The following is a 20,094-nucleotide window of genomic DNA, read 5'->3' as shown; positions in this document are numbered from 1 at the left end:
GAAGAAACTCCCAATTACTCAAATATAAAAGGTGAGAGAGGAAAAAAATTAGAAAAGAAAAAATATTGCCCAAGAAGTCTGTGCTAGAATAGTGATAAGAAGTAATGTCCTAGCTGACTCACAACACCAATAGAAAATAGAGCTGGAAACTAGCTTCAACTGAATATATATATATATATATATATATATATATATATATATCTCCCTGCTGAAGGTAGGAGAGGTTAAATTACTTGAGAGGTATAAAAGATAGTGCAGAGCAGCACTGTGAAAAAGTTATTATCACAAATCACCTCTCTGGAAGAAATTTGGAGATGTTATCTATTCTGTCTCTGGAACTAAGGCAGGATCAAACACATATAAAATATTCCTGGCAGATGTTTGTTTAACCTGTTCTTAAAAACTTCCACTGCTGTGCTTTCAGTTTTCTAAGGCAATCTGTTTTACTGCTCAACTATATTTACAACATAGACATTTGGAAAAGCTTTCTAACTTTATCAGTCTTGCTCTAATTTAAATCCATTAATAGATGGCTTCTCACTGTGTATGAGAATAACAGTTCTTACCTTCCCCTTTGCAGAAAGCTATTATATATTTGAGTAAACAAACACAAATATAGGCCACATTTCCAGCTTTCTAATTATACTGGTTGCTGTCCTCTGAACTTTCCAAATAATTCATATCTTGAAGTCTGCTGCTCAGAACTGGGTACCATATTTGTCCTTTTCCAGTGTTCCCCAAACTCATGCATATTCTCAAAGATTATCACTACTAGCTTCAAGAATGCCTTAGTTAGGTTGCTTATGTGTTCTAGAGGAATTTCACCAAGCCTGCACAAAATCACTATCAGATCAGACTGCTAATTGTTTTTTTAACTTCTGTAATTAAAAAAAAAAGAGTTGTCAGTGGTGCATTTCAATAACTTACTGAACAGTTGGTCTTTGCTGTAGTCTTTACCAAGCAGATATATGTGCAGCTGAAGAGCTCCATTAACAGCAAGTTGCATACTTGCTGTAACAAATTATTCATAAATTGATCAAAAATTATATGTATTACAAGACACAACATAAAAACTGTAAAATGAGATGAGATGGACCTAAGCGATCTATGCATGTAAAAGTGTAAAGAAGAAAATGGTTTCATGGATTTGTGAGGTTAAAAAGTCTGTAAATGTGTTTATAAATAATTCTATTTGTGGCAGTAATTGGTGGAGGGAATATGGGACAAACACAAGAGCATAAAATACTAGGTGATAATTTAAAACTCTGTCCTGTTTCCATTGAAGTCAATTGCAAAACTATTTAGCAGATGATAATATAAGCCACAGAAGCATATAAAGAATCTGGGGAAAAAAATGTGTTCTCAATCTGAAGAGGAATTGAAAGGATCAAGCTGTAGAGCAGATAGATAGTTTATAATGGATGGGGAAGAAATGGCTTTTCTCTTAGATATCAGTCAGTGCTGGTGAGTAAACTGTAAAACAAAATTTTGAAGTTTAAGGTTTAGACACTTCAATATTAAAATGGAACTTTTATCTTTGGTTTGGCAAGATTACTGTTGTAAGTATAATTTTATTTCCCTGGAGAATCAGAGGATATTCAGTATTGAAGGCAGAAGAGTCTCTGCAATTTGCAGTTTCTTCTCAGTTTTCGCCAGGCAATCTGGACACAGTTTTTTGCTCTCATTGGATTATAATTATATCATAGTGTGACAGACAAACATAGCAGCAGCTGAAGGACCAAGATGAAGTCAAGAATTAGCAGGACTGTGGGTTATAAGGATGCTCTGCAGTAAGGAATGGACAGAAACTGGCTTTTAGTTTAGAATTATAACCCTAAATTGTCTACAATAAAATATTTAATCTTTTCCAACTAGCTTTTACAGTACAAGTTCCATTGACAGCAACTCGATGGTTGTAACCAGGATTTTACCAGTAGATGGATTCTCAGAAAACTAACATAACTGTCCATTGTTCTTTGAAATAGATACCAGTTAATAGAATAGATTGGCAGAAGGAAAACAGCAGCTGAATAAACAAAAATAAACCATAATTCCATCTCTAAAATTTATATATTTCTATAAAAGCAGAAGCTTATCATAAATTGACAAGTGTATGCATGTAAACTAATATGCAGAAGAGCAGAAGGGCCTCTGAACTGGAAAACTGTTTCAGATAGTATGATTCTGTAACATATAGTTTAAAATAACAAAATTATAGAATGTAAAACTAATGGAAGATGAAAAACTCAACAGAAAAGTCCACCCTGTAGGGAAAGAGAAATATTACATTGAGGGGAAAAAAGAAAAAGTACTGAAAAGGAGAGGCTTATACTTCTTGAGGTATTAATGACAGCTAGGTCTCTTTGTTGGAATCTTGACAAGTTCAGAGGTGTCTTTGCTTGTTTGAGACTTAATTACATAAAGTAATTCAGATGCAATAAATCTGTTTTGAACATTATAGACTGATGATTATGTAATCTGATTTAATGTGTTCATTAGCTTAGAACTCAAAAGTATTAGTACCAAAATCTTTGGTGTTCAATGTCCAAAAGGGAATAAATTTGAAAACAAATAATGAAAAGTGATCAAAATCTGCCACTCCACAGTATAAACAGTTTTAAGAATCTCCTGAAGGCATTTCTGAGTGGTACAAAAATGAAATGCCTGAAAGAGGGAAGGAAAGAACTGACCTTTTGCTTTGTTTTTGAATTTGAACTAGGGTCACCTTCTGCAGCCAAAAAGCTTGCTTTTCTGGCTGGGTCTAGGAAAAACAACTGTGTAGATTCAACTGACCTATCTCATTTGCATGGAGAGCTTTTCTCATTGCTTTCATAGCCTTTAATATGACACTAGTAGGGATGGTAACAGTAAGTTAAGTTAATGTCTTTTTAATATACTTAATTTAGCTTTACAATCCTTAAATGCCATTCTTGTGTAGTTATTGCATAGTCATGTGGCTTGGTAGAGTAAGGTGGAGGTTTTCTTACCCTCTCAGCACCTCTCTTTGCCTCAATATATTTTGGTTTCTTTTAATTTTAGACTGGCTCTGCATTTCCTGGATTTATAATGTGAGGCTTTGGGATACTTACACCATCCTTTTTCATTTTTTACCCTTAAATTACTGAGTATAACTTAATGTAGGGTTTTTTTTGTTTGAAAATAATGAGAATGGCTGAGTAATATCCTGTGTGAAATGAGCACAGAGCTCTTGGTTCTAGTTTTTAGTAGACGATATTTACATCAAAGACAAAATAGTGTTGGTACCATTTACAGCATACTCAAGAGCATTAACAGAGATGCTAAAGACTAAGCAGAAATTGAATTTTTGGCTTTATTTTCCTTCAGTTCAGGGAAAGTTTCCTGCCAATGCAAGTGCTGTAGTGGTAGTCTAACTGAAGCACAGGAAACTGTGAGTCTTAGTGATCCTTTACTCTCCTTTCTACCAGTATGCATTTCATTAATTTTGTAAGTATAATGTCTACCTGCCTCCAACAGTTCCTTTTTAATGTGAAGCTTTAACACTAAGATTTAATAGGAATATAATAAACTGAACAGTGTACCTGAGAAGGATAAAGCAGAATGTTTGACAGTTGCACCACAGTAGCATTCTAATGGCTGAGAGGGAAAAATACTCAAATAATAAATTTAACCACTAAATAATTTCAACCACTAAAATTTCACAGCAGTTTGCCCTTTGTTCTGCACAAAGGCTACAACAAGAACTTAGTTTCTTCATCTTGTCAGGCAGAAGAGGAGCAAAAAATGGAAAAAGACAGAGGGAAAGAGAAAATTAAACCTCCTGGCAAGAAGGAAAAAAAAACTAGTGCCAAGATAGCTGAGAAAGAGATGAAAGGAAAAAAAACAGAAGTGGCCCTTCCAGGAGCAATTACTGTCAAAAAGGACACCAAATTAAAACGACGGGGAGAAGAGGAAGAGGAAGACAAATACATTGGTATGTAAAAAAAAAAAAAAAAAAAAGCAGATAAGCTTCTGATAAACTTGCTAAAACTCTTGAAACCTTGCTTCTCATTCAGAATTTTGCTTTGTTCCATGTTGGAAGATCGAGATATATTTCGCAATATTACAGCATTGCCGCTATGCATTTGAGGAGGGCATTGTGTTCTGCTTAGAAGTAGGATAGATTATACAGTCCAAGAAATAAAATCCAGATGAGGAGTATATGTAGCATGACAAAATGTTTTGGCATGTGCAAGACTAAAATAAAGTGACTAACAAATCCTACTTATCCTTTCACAAAGATTTCAGAACTAAATGCATTTGTGTCAGTATCCAAAGGGCAGCTTTCTCCTTGTGTTATAAAGCATAATAGAGCTGTGCACCACTGTTTGGGTGTGTAGCCCAGTTCTGTGCAAAGGGCCATATGATTTCATTTGCTGTAAAAACGTGGGCAGAACTGAGACCTGAAGAAAGCTACTCCAGAAGTGAGCTATACAAGGTAAGGAATAATATGCCAATCAGTACTGAGAAAAACTTTATTCCTATTTCTTACCACCCATGGTTACAAATGTCACTGGAACCAAAAATATTGGAGAATGTACATAGCTCTCCTCATTAGACCAGGGTTATATTTAATTTGGACCATAAGATGTTTAACTATGACTAAATACACAGCATCTCTCCTGCTGGGGGAGCACTCGCTGATTTTGGATGCATTATGTGTACCCACTAATCTCCAGTTGAACCCCTGCAGGCTTTCTGTACTCTTTCATCAGACCTTTGTCTGCATCTCATTCTAGATCAATGATACTCTTCAAGCATCTAAAAAGCACCAGTCCAGGTGGTAGAACAGATCTGAATCTTAGTTAATCACACAGAGGTGTACAGGAACAGAACAGCAGCTATCTGTTCATAGCTTCTCGTTTTCCTAGATGAGACTTGACTGTAATCATCATTATTTTGATGATTTTAATGTTTTTCAGGAACTGATATGAGAAGTGTTCAAAAAAGTGTTCATGCCTCTAGGAATTCAAGCTAAAGTGGTCTAGAGAACTCATGACATCATGAAATCAGTACTGAATATACTGGGCAGAATGGCTTTGGGTGGTATTAATGAGGCTCTGCTAGGCCCTGCAGAGACAATTTGTCCAGCTCCAACATTTTTGCTTCCTATTGCCTGAGTAGCATTTTTGCTTCCTACTGCCTTAGTTGTGGGCAGAAAATACCAGGTACTTACATAAGATATGAGAAATTTTCCCCTATATCCAGACCTTGCTGCCCAGTTAGTTGCAGCTAATGAAAAGATACAGTAAGGAAAATACAAATTGCCCTCCAAAAACTAACAACCTTGAAAAGTATCCTTGTTTAGCATACACAATATCAAGCTTTTAGATTTTGTATTATGAATGACCAACACTGCTGTTAAACTATGATTTTTATTAACTGGAATTTATCTCATTGGTCCCAAAGATTTTTACAAAATGCATAGCAATACTTGCAGACTGTCCAAAAGGAGAAGTTGTCCTGGTATTCTGCACTTGTTCACTTGTGCTGTATTGAATTTTACAATCTCGATTATATTGAGTTGAAGTAATTCTGAACAATTCACCACATTCATTATGTGTCCACACAGTTGGGCCTAATAATAGACAAATCAATTCTGACTCATGCCAAAAAATTGTTCAATGGATTGGTTTTCAGTCTGAAGACAACAATGAACTATGCAACAGCAGAAATAGTAATCTGATCTTGCTACTTTATTCAGTCTTGCTGAAGAAGAAGGCAATGAGTAGGAGCCTTTAGCTTTAAGAAGGGAGAGCACCTTCATGTACATGATTAACAGTCGTTCCCTGCCAACTCCTGGAGTCTGTCAATCAGTCCAAGAAATAAGTTAAACACTGGCATTCACAAATCTGTTTCATTCAGTTACTTCTGCGCTAGAGGGAAAACAGCTACTGTTTTATGGAGAGGTACTTGTTTCTTCATTCTTCCTGACGGACACTTCCACCTAAAAGTCCATTCCAAGAGAAGATCAAGTCAAGAGTTGCTGAAACTTCTGGAGACCATTCTAAATGAACATTAAGTATGGTGCAACTACTGTGTCAGGAATTTTTATTTCTTCAAGTCCATGGCAGTTAAGGTTCTCAAGGACCTCATGCTAAAGCTATATTTTATGTCTTTGGACGAAGTGGTGTCAGATCCACTTCTCAGTGTCAAGAGCTTGTAGACCTATGGAACTTTTCTACCCAGAACAACAGCACTCTCAAAAACTTTGTTTACACGCATATTCCATATTTTACAAATTGTCTGAATAGGAGATTCACAAAGACCTTTGATTCTTAAAAGTTAATACAGTGGAAATTGTTTTCTGCATTCTTGGCTATTCTAATACAGCTATTTCAAGCAAAAACAAAAGAGAAAATGCCACAATTTTTACTCCAGAGCAGTCTGAGCTATTGCCTATATGTGTCTGTGTCTGGAACCCAAAGACAGTCTGTATCTCTTTCTGGTGGTGAAGAGTGGTTTTATCATTCATCCCTAGTACATTATCACATTTTTGAAATGGAATATTTCTGGTTTTGGATAATCCTGGCATTATTTGCATTGATACTGTGATCCACTTGAATTTGAATTAGTCATTTATTATTAGAACTGATTGATTATTATGAACAGGTCATGATTATTAGCATAATCATAACTATGACTGTTGAATGGCTGGCAGTCATCTTCTTCAGCATATATTCATCAGAATTTTTGGATCTCCTCATCTCTCTCATCTCTGCTACTATGTAGATATCCTCCTTTTTGTTAGAAATCATTAATGCTCAGTTATTATGTGTGCTGATGCTTTTTTTTTCCTGCAGTAGCAGTGGCACTGAAATATAGTGCAGTTCAGTTTCAGTACCAGCAGTGGTATAATGGGCTAGTCTTCTGGGAGTTTTTTTGTTTTACTTTATGCAACACATATATTGAACTCTAGTGGTTGCTTCAATGTGCTCTAGGTGACCCTGCTTGAGCAGGGGGGTTGGACTAGATGATCTCCAGAGGTCCCTTCCAACCTCAGCGATTCTGTGATTCTGTGATTCTTCCTCAGTAAGTCTTTCTCCAAATTTGTAAGTTCTTTTATGTTCGCCTGGACACTCTAGGAAAAGAAGAGTCAGCCAGGTTACAAGCCTCTTGCTCCAGCTGGTAGCAGTGTTTCCTCAGCCCTGGGTATATACCCTGAGCTCAAAGGATGAAGGTGCTGACAGGCAGATGTCCTTTTTTTCCCCCTTCTTTTTTCCCCCTTCTTTTTTCCCCCTTCTTTTCCCCCCTCCTTTTCCCCCTCCTTTCCCCCCCCTTTCCCCCCCTCCTTTTCCCCCCCTCCTTTCCCCCCCTTTCCCCCCCTCCTTTCCCCCCCTCCTTTCCCCCCCTCCTTTCCCCCCCTTTCCCCCCCCTCCTTTTTTTTTTTTTTAATAAATCAAACTCTGTTTTGGTGGATTTCATCTGGTCAAATAAAAAATGTTCATGCCACTTAAGGTTGTGTTCTGTCTTTTCCATGTAGGATCGTGGCAGTTCTTGGCATTCCTTATCCTTTTATGGCTGAGCAGCTTCCTTTGGAGAAATAGCACAGGAGTCTGGGATGCAGACAGCATAGGCATTAGAGTAACAAATGTGCAGAAAAGATGGGAGTAGACAGGAATTACCAATATACAGAATTCCGTTTTTGAAGGGAACATTTCTCTATGCCCTCCCTCCCCCAACAAGGAAGCAATGAAAACCCTTACTATTATTTTCTCATCCTTATTTCCCTGTTCTCTTGCCTTATGGGATAAATTCTTGCTTCTATGCTTACAAGTAGTTTTTTCTCAGAAAATTCAACATCCGTAATGGTCTGAGTATCTCCATTTTAAGTGATGAGCTTTTTTTCAGCTGCTGATTTATTTTTCTATTAATCATACATTCTCCCTTCCTGTGAATTGTATTGGAGTTAAAGGCTTCTGTGGTTCAGAGGGCTTAGTGACATTTTCACTTCTGAAGCAGCTGTATCAGTTCAGTATGTTACAATGAAATTAACCTTGAAAGTGAACAGCATGGTGGAAATGGTGGTTGGTGAGGAAGCTTTCTCAATGTACAATGTCCTATTTGAATGTAGCAGTAGTTATTATGTCACAAATGTCTCTAGAAAATGCCAGTATTGTATTTCAATCTTTGATATTTGCAAAATTGTTGTGCAATTGCTAGCTTTTATAATATTTGTTTTGTAAAACTTCTCAATTTTGCCAGATGTTACAACATGTCTTGCTGTTTGTGAAGAGTCTTTGAGAGCTGTAATTCAGTTGATTTCAAAAACAAAGACAACGCAAGAGTGAAAAATAGAAATCCCAAATAATTGTTGGAATATCAAAGGTTACATACTCCTGAATTCTTTTAATTGCTCCGTTTATATCTATAGTTTGCAAGAACTCGTTGAAAATACACTACAATAAGTCTTTAATTAGTAGGTTTAACAGAAAAGGGAGGAAATTTCCCAGGAAACGCTGTGATTACCCCTCCAACAACAGTGGCCTGTAAATGCTTTCCCTTGCATTGAAGTTGAATCAGGGAACCCACAGGTATATTTTGAGAATGTAATCCAGAACCAGCTTTCTGCAGCAAGAAGGAATAATTCCTGGAGGAATAAGTCCCATGAGCTGAGGAGTGGTTGAAGTGTTTTTAAGCAAGCTGTATTAATGAACATTAGCCACCTCAGGATAGTCTGGATTAATTATGTATGTTCCAAAGTCAGCGGAGTGATACATGAACTATAGTAAGCAGTTTCCCTTGTCTTAAGATAGATATCCAAGCAGGATGAATTAAATCACCTGATACCTGTCTGAATACCTGTTTTTGTCCACGGACTATAAAGGGAATCTACCCAATTAACTTAGACCACAGTCAAGCTTTTAGAGGACTTGTTTTCTCTTACATGATAAAATGTTTGATCTTTTGCTTTGATAGCTAAAACTTGAAATATTTTCAACTTGCTGTGCATATTTCTATAGAAATAATAAACCTAAACAAAGTAGCCACTCCATGAAACTGCACATCAGGATAAATTTGGATATGTCTCTTGCCAACCAGAAGGACTAGCGTGAGCTGGTATTACCAGCTCTGGGGAATCCATCTAGCAAACGTGAACCTATTGGATAGGAAGCAGTCAGCAGTGAGACAACTCACAATTCAACTGATCCTTCAAAATTATTCTAGGTGATATCATCTCTCAGCTAAGACGCAGTGACTTACTATGTGCGTGTGTGTGTGTGATCCCTGTCCAGTTTCATGCTGAATGAAATAGGATAGCTTAAACTACCATCAGAACATACTGGCTTTTTCTTAAAGAGAACCAATTGCAGAAAATGTTGCAACTACAGCTAGCATTCTTGCCACAATGAGCATACATTTATTTCGTAGTGCTTCTCCGAACAATTTTTTCCTTCCAACTTGTATCTTTCTGCTGAGTTCTATGTTGGTTGCTACAGAAGAATTCTGTAAATAAAAATATAGTAAATAAAATAATAAATATAATAATATAATAAATATAATTTTTAAAAGATCGTGCAGTTATCTGAATGAGGTTATGAAAGAACTGTTTCTGTGATCTTAGTTTGCAGTATACCTATACAGCTGAGATAAAGCAGAATTTTGTGTAGCTGTTAAATGCCCTTGCTCTAATCTGCTTTTGTTTTGTTTTGAACAGATGATGAACCAGATGATGGTGCCCATCATTATTTCATAATTTTGGATTTCCACAACCCTCAGCTACTGCCTGTGCTGTCTGAGCTTGGGATTAGTGTTTCAAGTGTAATTAGGATTTCTTCTGAGAATTATGAACCACTGCAGACATACTTGGAAGAGGCTAAAATTCAAGAAGAATCTTTACTTTCACCTGAAGGTAATCTTGTGATAAGAACATGTATCTTGCAAAATTTATGTAGAAAGAGGACTATTTTACTTCTTGTTAAGACTGTTTCTGCTGTGTTTTTACCTCTCTCTGTGCCTTGTGGTTGAGCATACTACCTGTGAGCAGCTGTGTTTGCCAATGCAAAAATTATATAGCTGGCCAGACTTGCCTTTACTAGATAACAGGGACTGACTAGGCAGTTGTTGGCTGCAGCTATAGCTCTGTGCAGTAGCCACCAAAGAGCAACATTTTATCAAATCCATACTTTTATACATCATTAGCCAGGAAGGTTTGTTGCTAAGCAAACTTGGGTCATTTGGTCATTTCAAGGTAAGTGCACAGCTGGCCATGTTGCGACTGTTGCCCCAGCCAGAGAAGAAGATGTCACAGAATAACACCTTGTAATGGTACAGGCTGGGGACTGACTACATAGCACCACTGCTGAAAAAGACCTGGGATCCTGACAGACAGCAAGCTAAACATGAGTCATTGATGAAGGCTAATCATACTGGTCTATGTTGCTGGGTAACATAGCCAGTAGATCAAGGAGAGTGATTATTCCCTGTTACTTGGCACTCATAAGGCAAGAGTTTTGGACTCCACAGTACAAGAAAGGTACAGATAAAATTGAGTGAGTCCAGCAGAGTCACCAAGATGGTCAGGGGGCTGGAGCACTTCTCCTGTGTGGAGAGGCTGAAAGACCTGAGCTTGTTTAACCTGGAGAAGAGAAGGCTTATGGGGCACCTAATACTATCCTTGCAATACCTATGAGAGGATTATCAAGAACACAGAGCAAGACTGTTCACTGAGGTGCACAGCAAGAGAAAAAGAGGTGATGGTCATGAATTGAAATGGAAGGTTCTGGTGAGACATAAAGAAAAAAAAAATTACCTTGAGGATAGTCAAACATTGGAACAGGTTGTTCAGAGAGTTTGTGGGATCTCTGTCTTTGCAGGTCCAGGTGAGCTGGACAAAGCCTTGAGCCACCTGGTCTGAATTCCATGATGACCTGCTTTGAGCAGGAGATTGAGGTCCCTTCCAACCTAAACTATTTTAGCTCTAAGTCAAAGTCAGGTGATAAAAAGCTGGAAGTGAGAAAAGTGAGTATGGTAGCCATAATTGTTCATGCAGGTAGTGTTTGACTAATTGTGGTTCTGATTATAACTGTGCATTTTGACTTTCTATAGTGAAGGTGTCATGCAAGATTCTCTGTGATGCTGGGAAATCCCTTATTACAGACCTAATGCTGCCGTGATGGCACAGGCAAACCAGTAAATGAGAGGAATGGTGTCCTGGGTGTGTTGGGCAGGAAAGAGGGTCATAAGGATTGTTTATGTTGGTGTGCTGACGGACATGGGATGGGATGCTGTGACTCATTCCCGTTCTGACCATGCTGTATGCAAACCATCTACCCATGTGAGTGTTGTGAAGACTGTCTCAGGGTTCTCCTTTCCTCTCGTTCCTGTTGACCAAAGGAGATACTCTCATATTGCCCTGTGGCAAATTGTAAAGACTGGATTGTGTGGGCACTAGGGAATTTGGCCTTAAGGTGCCATTGAAGGTAAACTAACAAGATCATATGTATTTAGCCTTTAAGATTTATGCAGTCACAGAAGCAACTGATGGACTCAAAGAAGGTCATGTTTGAATTTGTTTGACAAGCTATCTTATCCCTGGGAAAAGAATGAGAGGAAAACATAATTTCCAGCTTCTTATAATTTAGTTAGAACATGCCGAATTTCAAGGTAGTGTCTTATTAGAAACTGGAGGAAGTGCAGAGAGGAGGAAACATGTTTTTTTTTAATCTTCATTTTATTTACAACAGCTGCTGAGAAGGGGGGGAGTGGGGCAGGGCAGGGATTGTTTCCCTGAGCACTTCCAAAGTTACATTAACTTTTTCTTTCCCTTGTATGTATAATAGCAGGGAAGAATGGTACACTTAGAGAGTTGGTAAGATCTGTGAGGAAACTTTTTCAAGGAAAAAAGGAGGTAAATATAGCTGGCAGTCCCTCAAGTAAGTAATATTATAAGTAGTAATGCAATCTTTCCCATTACTAGGAAAGGATAGGTTGCATAGTAAGAAAACAGCTTGGCTAAACCATATATTCTTTGTGGACCTCAAATATAAGGAAGTGCATAAGAATTAGAAATAAGTCAGGTCACTAAGAATGCAAATGTATATTTATTATGAGTCTACTGGCACAAAATCAGAAAGGCCAAGGCACAAAATAGAGGGAGGGCCAAGCAAAATGTTTGTCTACAGCTCAACAGAGAGGAAGAACTGTCAGGAGGTGATTCTGAGAAGGCTGGGAGTGCTTATTGTTTTGAGAGTGTTTTTTATACTTGTTTATATGTATGTTGTGGGAAGTTAATATTTCTTCACTACAAATACCAGGTGCAGACAGGTGATGGTTATAATTAAGCACAATTAATGCTGGTGACAGAGAAATAAGATATCAACTTCAAACTGTGAGGGAACTGGTAGAGTAACTGAATACCACTTAAGTAAAGTTAAGTTTTCAGATCAGCTGATTCAGATTAACTGAATTATATCCTATTTATGCCTGCCATTCTCATTTGTATTTAAGAACTCATAAAGGGCAAGTGAGATAGTGGAAAAAGGGTTGGGAATAAGAGGGGAAGGACCACAAATAGCCAACGGACTGGAATCAACTTAATTTCTATTTCTGCAAAAATACTGGAACAAATGATTTATAACCACTTAAAAGAAAAATGAGGAGATGAGTAACAACTAGTATATGTTGTTCAAGAACAAATCATGTCAGACAAATTTAATTTCCTTACACAAAGTACTGGCCCTATTGAGCAGAGGAGAAGTAGTACGTGTAATATATTTGGATTTTAATAAGGCTTTTAAGGCTATTGCACATGACCCACAGTGAGCAGGGTAGATCTAGATGAAAATAAATATATAGTAGGTGCACTTTGGAAAACTTTAGCCTCTACAGAGTAGCTGTCAAAGGTTTACATTTACAAAGATTTTTTTATGTGAAAATAGAAGGATGCATGGAGTGGAGTTTCAAGTGAATTTGTGCTGGGTCTTGTATTATTTGGTATTGTCACTGATACTGGAATAAGAGTATGTGATTCAGATGCAGAATGATCTTGACAGAATGGAGAATAATGATCTGGGCAATAGAGTATTCTGTTTAATAGGGACTACTATGAGGTAGTATGGTTATACGGGAATAATTAAATGCACAAATGCAGGCTAGGAAACACCTGGCTAGATGACAGGTCTGCAAGATAAACTATTTTGTTGGCTTTGCAAATTGAACATAAGTCAGCAATATCACTATACCACTAAAAAAAAAAAACCATCTGCAGATTCTACATGAGAATATTGCCTAAAAAATACCTGAAGTAGTCTTATCATACAACTCAACAGTGAGGTAGGACCTCAGAAGAAATGTGTGTCAATCAGAAGATTCCAAATCATGGCAAAGAAAATGATTAGTGATCCCTAAAACTTGACCTATGGAAAAAAATGGAATAAGTTGTCCTTAAGTTTAAGAAGAGAAGGCTGAAGGGAGTCAGGGAAGACATGACAAGTCTTCATGTATATAAAGAGCTAGGACAGAAAGTGAAGGGTTTAAATTGCAAGAGAGAAAATCCAATTCAGCAAGAAACTTTCCACAGGTGAGGTTGAATACTCACAAGCCACAAATGCGGGAGCACAGCTTTCATGATTTTTTCCTTCTAATGTGTCTAATGGCTTTCATTTTGTGACATTAGTCAAGTGCTGTTAGTATCCTTTTATATGGTTAGTTTTCTATTCCTCTAATCGCTCAAGAAGCTTTTGCACTATTAATTCAGCTTTTCTGAGAGTTAATGTTCAGAACTGAGAGCAGTTTCTCAGCCTGACAAAATGGAATTAATTGTTTTCTGTCTGCTGGAAGTAGCAAGACTGACACATACATCATAGTGATCCTAGGATTCCTGTTTTCACAGTGATGGTACAAAATTGCTTTGTGATTTATTAGTATATACCAGATGCTTCTCTTCCAACATTTTCAGTTAATATGATTACAAAAAGGGTGATTTTGGTCCAAAATCAGGTAGTGTAGAGTTGAATACTTTCTCATTTCTGTCACTGGAGACTTCAAGGTCATTCAGTTCTTCTGTGGAGTTGTCCCAACTCTCTTCTTCATTGACAATATCTCCCAACTCCTGTACCTTCTTTGGGGGTTACTTATGGAAACTTTAATTTGTTCTGAGAGGGTTTATATGGGGAAAGAAATGCCTTAGAATGGCAGACATAAGAATGAGGGTGAGGCAGTATTGAAGGGCTAGAGCAATGTGAGTGATTGATCCTGGGAAACTGTAATGTTTCATGAAGGAAGAAACCCAATTCTTAAACCTATTTTCATATTTTTTTTATTAATCAAACTATGGGCCAGAGTTATTAAAACAATCTTCTACTGTAAAACAGGACTTTCTGTCTACAATGTTACTAACACAGTGCCATTCACGTTTCATTCAAAAATGCAAAGAGGTTGGATCCATGACTGAGCAGCCCTCAGTACTGTTATACTTCCAAGACAGGCTTTCAAAACCAAGTGTATTAGGGGAACATTGCCACAGATGAGATATTGTCCTGAATTACAGGATATCACTCATGAGTGGCTGAAAAAAGAGACAGTGATGAGCAGTTAGGAGCACAGAATTCTTTAAGGTCAAGTGACCATCTAGCCCAGGTTTCTGTCTCCAGAAGTGGCCATAAACTGGTGCGTAAGGAGAGTAAAAGGAAAAGAATAATAGGAAAAGAAGAAAGGAAAGGAAGCAATAGGAAAAGGAAGAGAGTAATAGGAAAAGCATGTATGAAACTTCCCCTCCCATCCTCCCCCCACCTAGCTATTTTCAAGTCAGGGGATTTTCCTGATCCTGACATATTTTGTCTTTTTAGTAATCCTCAGTCGATTTATTTTATTTGTTTTCCAAGTACTTCTTCAGTCTCCCCTTGAACTCATATGAATTTCTTCTACCTACAGAACCTTTTGGCAGAGTTCCCAGGCCTTCTACCCCATTTCTGGAGTCACTTAATGATACATGTCTTTAGAGTCATGATACGACTATTTTATAAGTTAATTAGCCATCATTTTTGATGGCTGCTACAGAAGGCATACATAACTTTGAAAACTTTAAAGAGGTCAGCATTTTTGGAAGAGTCTGCAGCCTCACTGAGTTGTTTCATTTTAAACCCATGGGACCACTGGGATTATACAAGTGATATATTTGGCCTTAATACTTAGATTTTAGAAGTGCTGAGCACCCACAAGTCCAGACGAAAGCAAATTACTGCAGGTTTAGTGTCCCTACATCTCTTAAAATAGGCTGTTAAAAGTATTGTTGATTCTTGGATTTCAGAGTGTGATTGGCCTTATGGTTAGCATTAAGAGAGAACATTGTTCTTCTCTGTAGTCAGAGCACCTTTGAAAATTGATCATTACAGTGCAATAAAAATGGAAACCATACAATTTCTAGACTCACTATTCATAGTCGTACTATACCTTAATCTTTTTTTGCACTAATTTCAATAAAATGGTAATAATAAGGCTTGCTTACCCTATACTTAAAGAGCAGTTTGGCCCAGGCTGGTGCTGGCAACTTTGAAAAGCGCAACCTAGGATTTTTATATTTCCTGAATTTCAAACATTTATTGTTTTTTTGTTGTTGTTTTTGTTTTGTTTTCTAAAAGAATTGCCATGTTTTATTGAGGCTCCTTCTTCCTGGAGTTCTTTAAACCTAAAGTTGGGGATCAGTTTTTTTCTGAGACTGTGAGAATGGGAATATTTTAACAGTACTTACAGAAGACTAATATACAACTTATGCTTTCTGTGAAAAGGAGACTTTGTGCCCTAATTATCTAATACTTACTCATTTTAGTTGTAGAAGCAGAGAAAAGAAAGAGAGATGAAGCTATCAAAGACCTGGAAACATTTTGGGAATACTTGGAGCCAATTCTGAACAGTGGAAAGCATGGATCAAGCCTCTTTGATGTTGCCAGACTTCATCACCTAGTTAAGGAGAGCTCCTTTCCCCCTGATTGGTCTGACAGTGAAATGCTGGTCAGTGGATTGCTCTGTCACAATGCATGGCACACTTTGGGGTTTGTAATATTTAGCATCAGTTTAGGAATGGCAGGAATTTGAGCTTAGAGGTCTGTGAAGCAGAACCGGAATAGTTAGTATATTTGTAATTTTGAATAAAAATGATTCATCATGTATCCAACAAGTTTATTCAGCATGTAGTCACAAGGAGTCCTTTGAATAAAGATATCTGACTTGGACTTTCTGAACATTAGAGGTCATAGCAGCAGAGTTTATAAACAGTTTGAAGGATTAAATAAATTCAGCATCTTCACATAGACCCAATCTGAATTTTGTAAGAGAGTCTGATGTTGGTATGAAATAACACAAAAATTTTTTTTTGTACTTCTAACAGCAGTTCTACTTACTGAATGTCAGAAAGGTCACATGAGAACAAATTAAAATGAATGCAAGAACACTCTTTGATATAGCTGCTGTTTTAGTCCATCCAGTACTGCTTCTTTTTGTCCTACCCAAAGCATGCCTCTGGTTTATTGCTTACTGTAGCCTGGTGAGTCAGAACCATTACTACTGGCAGAGAAAGTGAACCATTAGAAATATTTTCCAGCCCAGGATCTGAAGTGTGGCAAGGTGAAAGGGCCCAGTGTCTTCCAGTCTACAATGGTGGCAGTAAAAAACATAAACTGCTAAAACAAAATAAAGCAACATTCCATGATTTATCCTACTGTATTTGTGGTTTCTAGTATTAGAGTTAAAGGACAGACTACAGTCTCTGAACATTTATTTATAGTGTATTAAATCTTGTATATAAACAGTCTCGTGATCTAGGAAGTACCCTTGATCCTGAAGGGATCAGAACTGAATTTGGCTAAATCCACAGTGGTTTCTAAGACATTCATTAAAAATGCCTCAATTGTGGAAGCATGTAGAATTGCCATTATACTATTGATGTGGTCTTAAAATATGAAGCCTATTTTGGGAAAGAAGTTCTTTAATCCTGTCTGTCCTCTTCGTAATCACTTCTTTTAGGGGATTGTTGCTATTTATGAATATCCTGTGAGCAGTTATCCTTACTGAAATAGAAAAGAAAAGTTATCTGTCACTGAAATTGTTCTAGGAAGTTGTAGTTATAAATTCGCATTCTTCTGTAACTCAGAATTCAACAGAGCTCTAGAGTAGGCACATCTGTAAATCTTTAAAGAAATAGATGAGAAGAACATAGGTCATGAAATCATGGGTGAATAGAGTACCTCTGTTCTGGTGGACTCCTTGGAGAGTCTCTTGAGTCCTAGCTTGGTGCATCTCTGAAGTCTCAGATACACAGGAAGTCTTGTGACATTGTTAGACATTTGATATAAAAATGATAGAGTATTATAAATAGAAAGTAATCTCAATTTTTAAGATTTCATGTATTTAGAAAGGAAAATATTTCCAAGAATAGTCGTCTTTGTCCAAGCGCCACTCATAGTTAGACTCGGAGAACTTTCTTTTGATGAACCTCTGTGTCTGTTCAGAGGAGAGAGCAAATTGGTTCATAAACCTGTAATTGTACAAACCTTTGCATCTGTCCCACTGAGCAGTGCCAGTTCATGCTACTTGTAACTCTGTAAAAATTCTTATTTAGTTTAAAAAATTGTGCATTCAAAACACTCCAATGCCTTAGTTAAATTTTTCATGTGCTCTAGTGATCACTTGTAAGTAATAGAAATTAATGGAAGGTTTTTATACCACCCCATGCATTTTTCAGAGGAGTATTGAGCTGGAAAAACAAACAAAGGTATAAGAATATTAAGTCTGAAAATCCTGCACTTAGAACTTCTCTCCGAAACATCTTCTCTAGTCTTTAAATACCATGAGAACTGAAACAACTATTTCATAAGTGATCAGTGATTTGGTGTGCTTGTTTTGAAGTGCCATAAAGAGGGCCTGAGTTTGAGAAAGCAGATGCTTGATACTTAAGAGTCATTTATATATTTAATCTGAGTTAAGCATTTAAAGGCAGTTGTGCTTCCTCACTGGGATTCATTTTAGAAAACTTAAAACTGACACATTCATTGTTAGTCATTTTTATAGCCCTTGAGCAAGTGATTGCATCAAGCTTATATACAACACAGGCAATCCAGGATGAGTCAAGTAAAAGCAATGTAATTAATTCTTTCTTGTTGTCACTGAATGCCACCATTCTTGTCATGTGGAAGGAGTCCAAAACCAATAATATACATCAAAAGTTACCATAAATAATTTCTTAAGGCTCTTGGCCAAAGATATCATTGGCATTAGCTTCTCTGACTAGCTGTTTTTCTTCTGAAATTTCATTTTTTGTATCCTGTCTCCTGTGGTTGTGATTCCCATTTTTTAACCTGCTGCTCCTGTGACAGCAGTTGGGTTTAACTAATCTGACTGTTCCTGCCATTAGCAGCTCTCCAACCACTCTCATTAGATTTTACACAGAATCATCCATTTTTGTATTTATCATAGCTATCTGGGAGGAAAGGAAGGAAAAACATACACTACAGTGATTGTGTTAAGGAAAAAAGAAGAAAATACAAAAAGAATATACTGGCTTTTGCATTATTTTCATATGGCTTGTTCTCATGTTTTCATACTGTGCAAGGTATGAGCCTCTTATAGGCAAACTTCTTAATCCAAGAGGCTTCCCTTACTTTCATGAAAGCAAAATAGTCTTTTATAATAGGCTGTTAACAGTAGTTGTCTAAAATCGCCATCATTACATCTTTTCTGTAATGTCTAGGATGTATAAAAGAAGAATATGGCCAGTTAAAGCCATTGAAACCTGAGGCATGTGGCTTCAGACAGGTTTTTGGTATATGGACAAAACATTTCAGATTCAAAATAGCAGCTAGTGTCAAATTTTTATTCCTTCCAAGACTCAGTGCAATCCACAGTACAGCACCTTAGTAACCTTGTCTCTTTCATTGTCAAATTTTTGCAAATACAGCTTTCTCCCTTTGGAAGTTAGATTTGTATGGTGACGTTCCATTGCTTGTACAGCTTTAGAATTCAGAGTTGAGTTCTAGAGGTGTTCCTTTGTTTTAGAAGGGCAGCAACAATGAAGAAAATAGTAGAAGATGGCATTGATAGGGGCTTTGTGGTTTGGGTTTTTTTTATCTTTTATCCTTCTAGGGCACAGGAATGTTTGACATTGCAAATATGCGTAGGCTGATCATCAATAGAAACATGCATATATATGGTATAGAAAATACAGTATCTTATGCTACCTCCCCTGTTTCTTCCTGTCCAAAATAGGACCTACATTCCTGTTACAAGGGAGCAGACTTTGAATGGCTACTGTTAAATTCAGTTAGGCTTTATACAACTACAGCAACTGGGCAACACTCAGTCTGTACTCTGATGTGATAATGATTAGGCAAGTGAAGATTAGGCCCTGTTTTCTTAAAATAACTCTATAAAACATTTTGAATTAGTGAAGAAAAAGTCCCTTGGAAGATTTTTAAACAGCTGTAGATCTGTTGGTTAGAGAACTAATGAGTCACGTGGTTAAGTTACACAACACTCTTGTATACAAACTTCATCCTTTGCCTCTGATTTTTCTTTCATAGCTTGTATTTGGCACTACGCTGTTTGAAAGCATTGCTTGTTTAATGTATGACTGCCTGGACTGGAAAAGACAGCATTGTAACTACTTGGAAAACACCAAGTTTATTAATGTGCCTGCATTATCAAAGAACAAATTGGCACAATCCCCTATAACAGAGGTAAGGATCCTTTGTGCTTTACCGTGCTTCTTGTAGAGAATTACTAATAATTGGAGAGGATTACCTAACTTCAGTTCTGCAGTCAAAAATTCAGCTTGGACCATCACTCCATGTATAATTTGTTAGGAATGATATTGGGACTTTTGTCTTCAGCACTTAAAACCTCAGAAGAAAATAGCAGAGCACTGGGGAAGCAGAAAAAGGAAAACTTGAAGGATCATACAGGTATTGGCATAAAGTATCAAATGACTTAATTCCTGATGAATATATTTTACAAATTCTCATATCTAAGAAAAACCACTGTGCCTGCACAGAACTACTGTATCTTCTTACAGATCTGTTAACAATCCAAAAAAGATTATTAGTTCTATCTCAGATCAGTTCCCTTATTCTGTCCATGGTAGAC

The 20,094-nt window shown here is 37.1% G+C and overlaps 1 protein-coding gene across 1 annotated transcript in view; it reads left to right on the top strand.

The window, feature by feature from the left end:
• The window catches only part of SPAG17 (sperm associated antigen 17), a 124,755-nt gene that overhangs the window by 24,200 nt on the left and 80,461 nt on the right, over positions 1-20,094 (top strand). The window contains exons 5-8 of the mRNA XM_013958151.2: positions 3,745-3,952; positions 9,677-9,871; positions 15,788-15,969; positions 19,533-19,688. Coding sequence (XP_013813605.2) covers positions 3,745-3,952; positions 9,677-9,871; positions 15,788-15,969; positions 19,533-19,688 — 741 coding nt within the window. The remainder of the gene's footprint in view (positions 1-3,744; positions 3,953-9,676; positions 9,872-15,787; positions 15,970-19,532; positions 19,689-20,094) is intronic.

The sequence above is a fragment of the Apteryx mantelli genome, chromosome 1, assembly GCF_036417845.1.
Source record: "Apteryx mantelli isolate bAptMan1 chromosome 1, bAptMan1.hap1, whole genome shotgun sequence".
NCBI classification, from domain to species: Eukaryota; Metazoa; Chordata; class Aves; order Apterygiformes; family Apterygidae; genus Apteryx; species Apteryx mantelli.
Note: the sequence above shows the minus strand (reverse complement) of the source record. Positions and strands in the feature narration are given on the sequence as shown.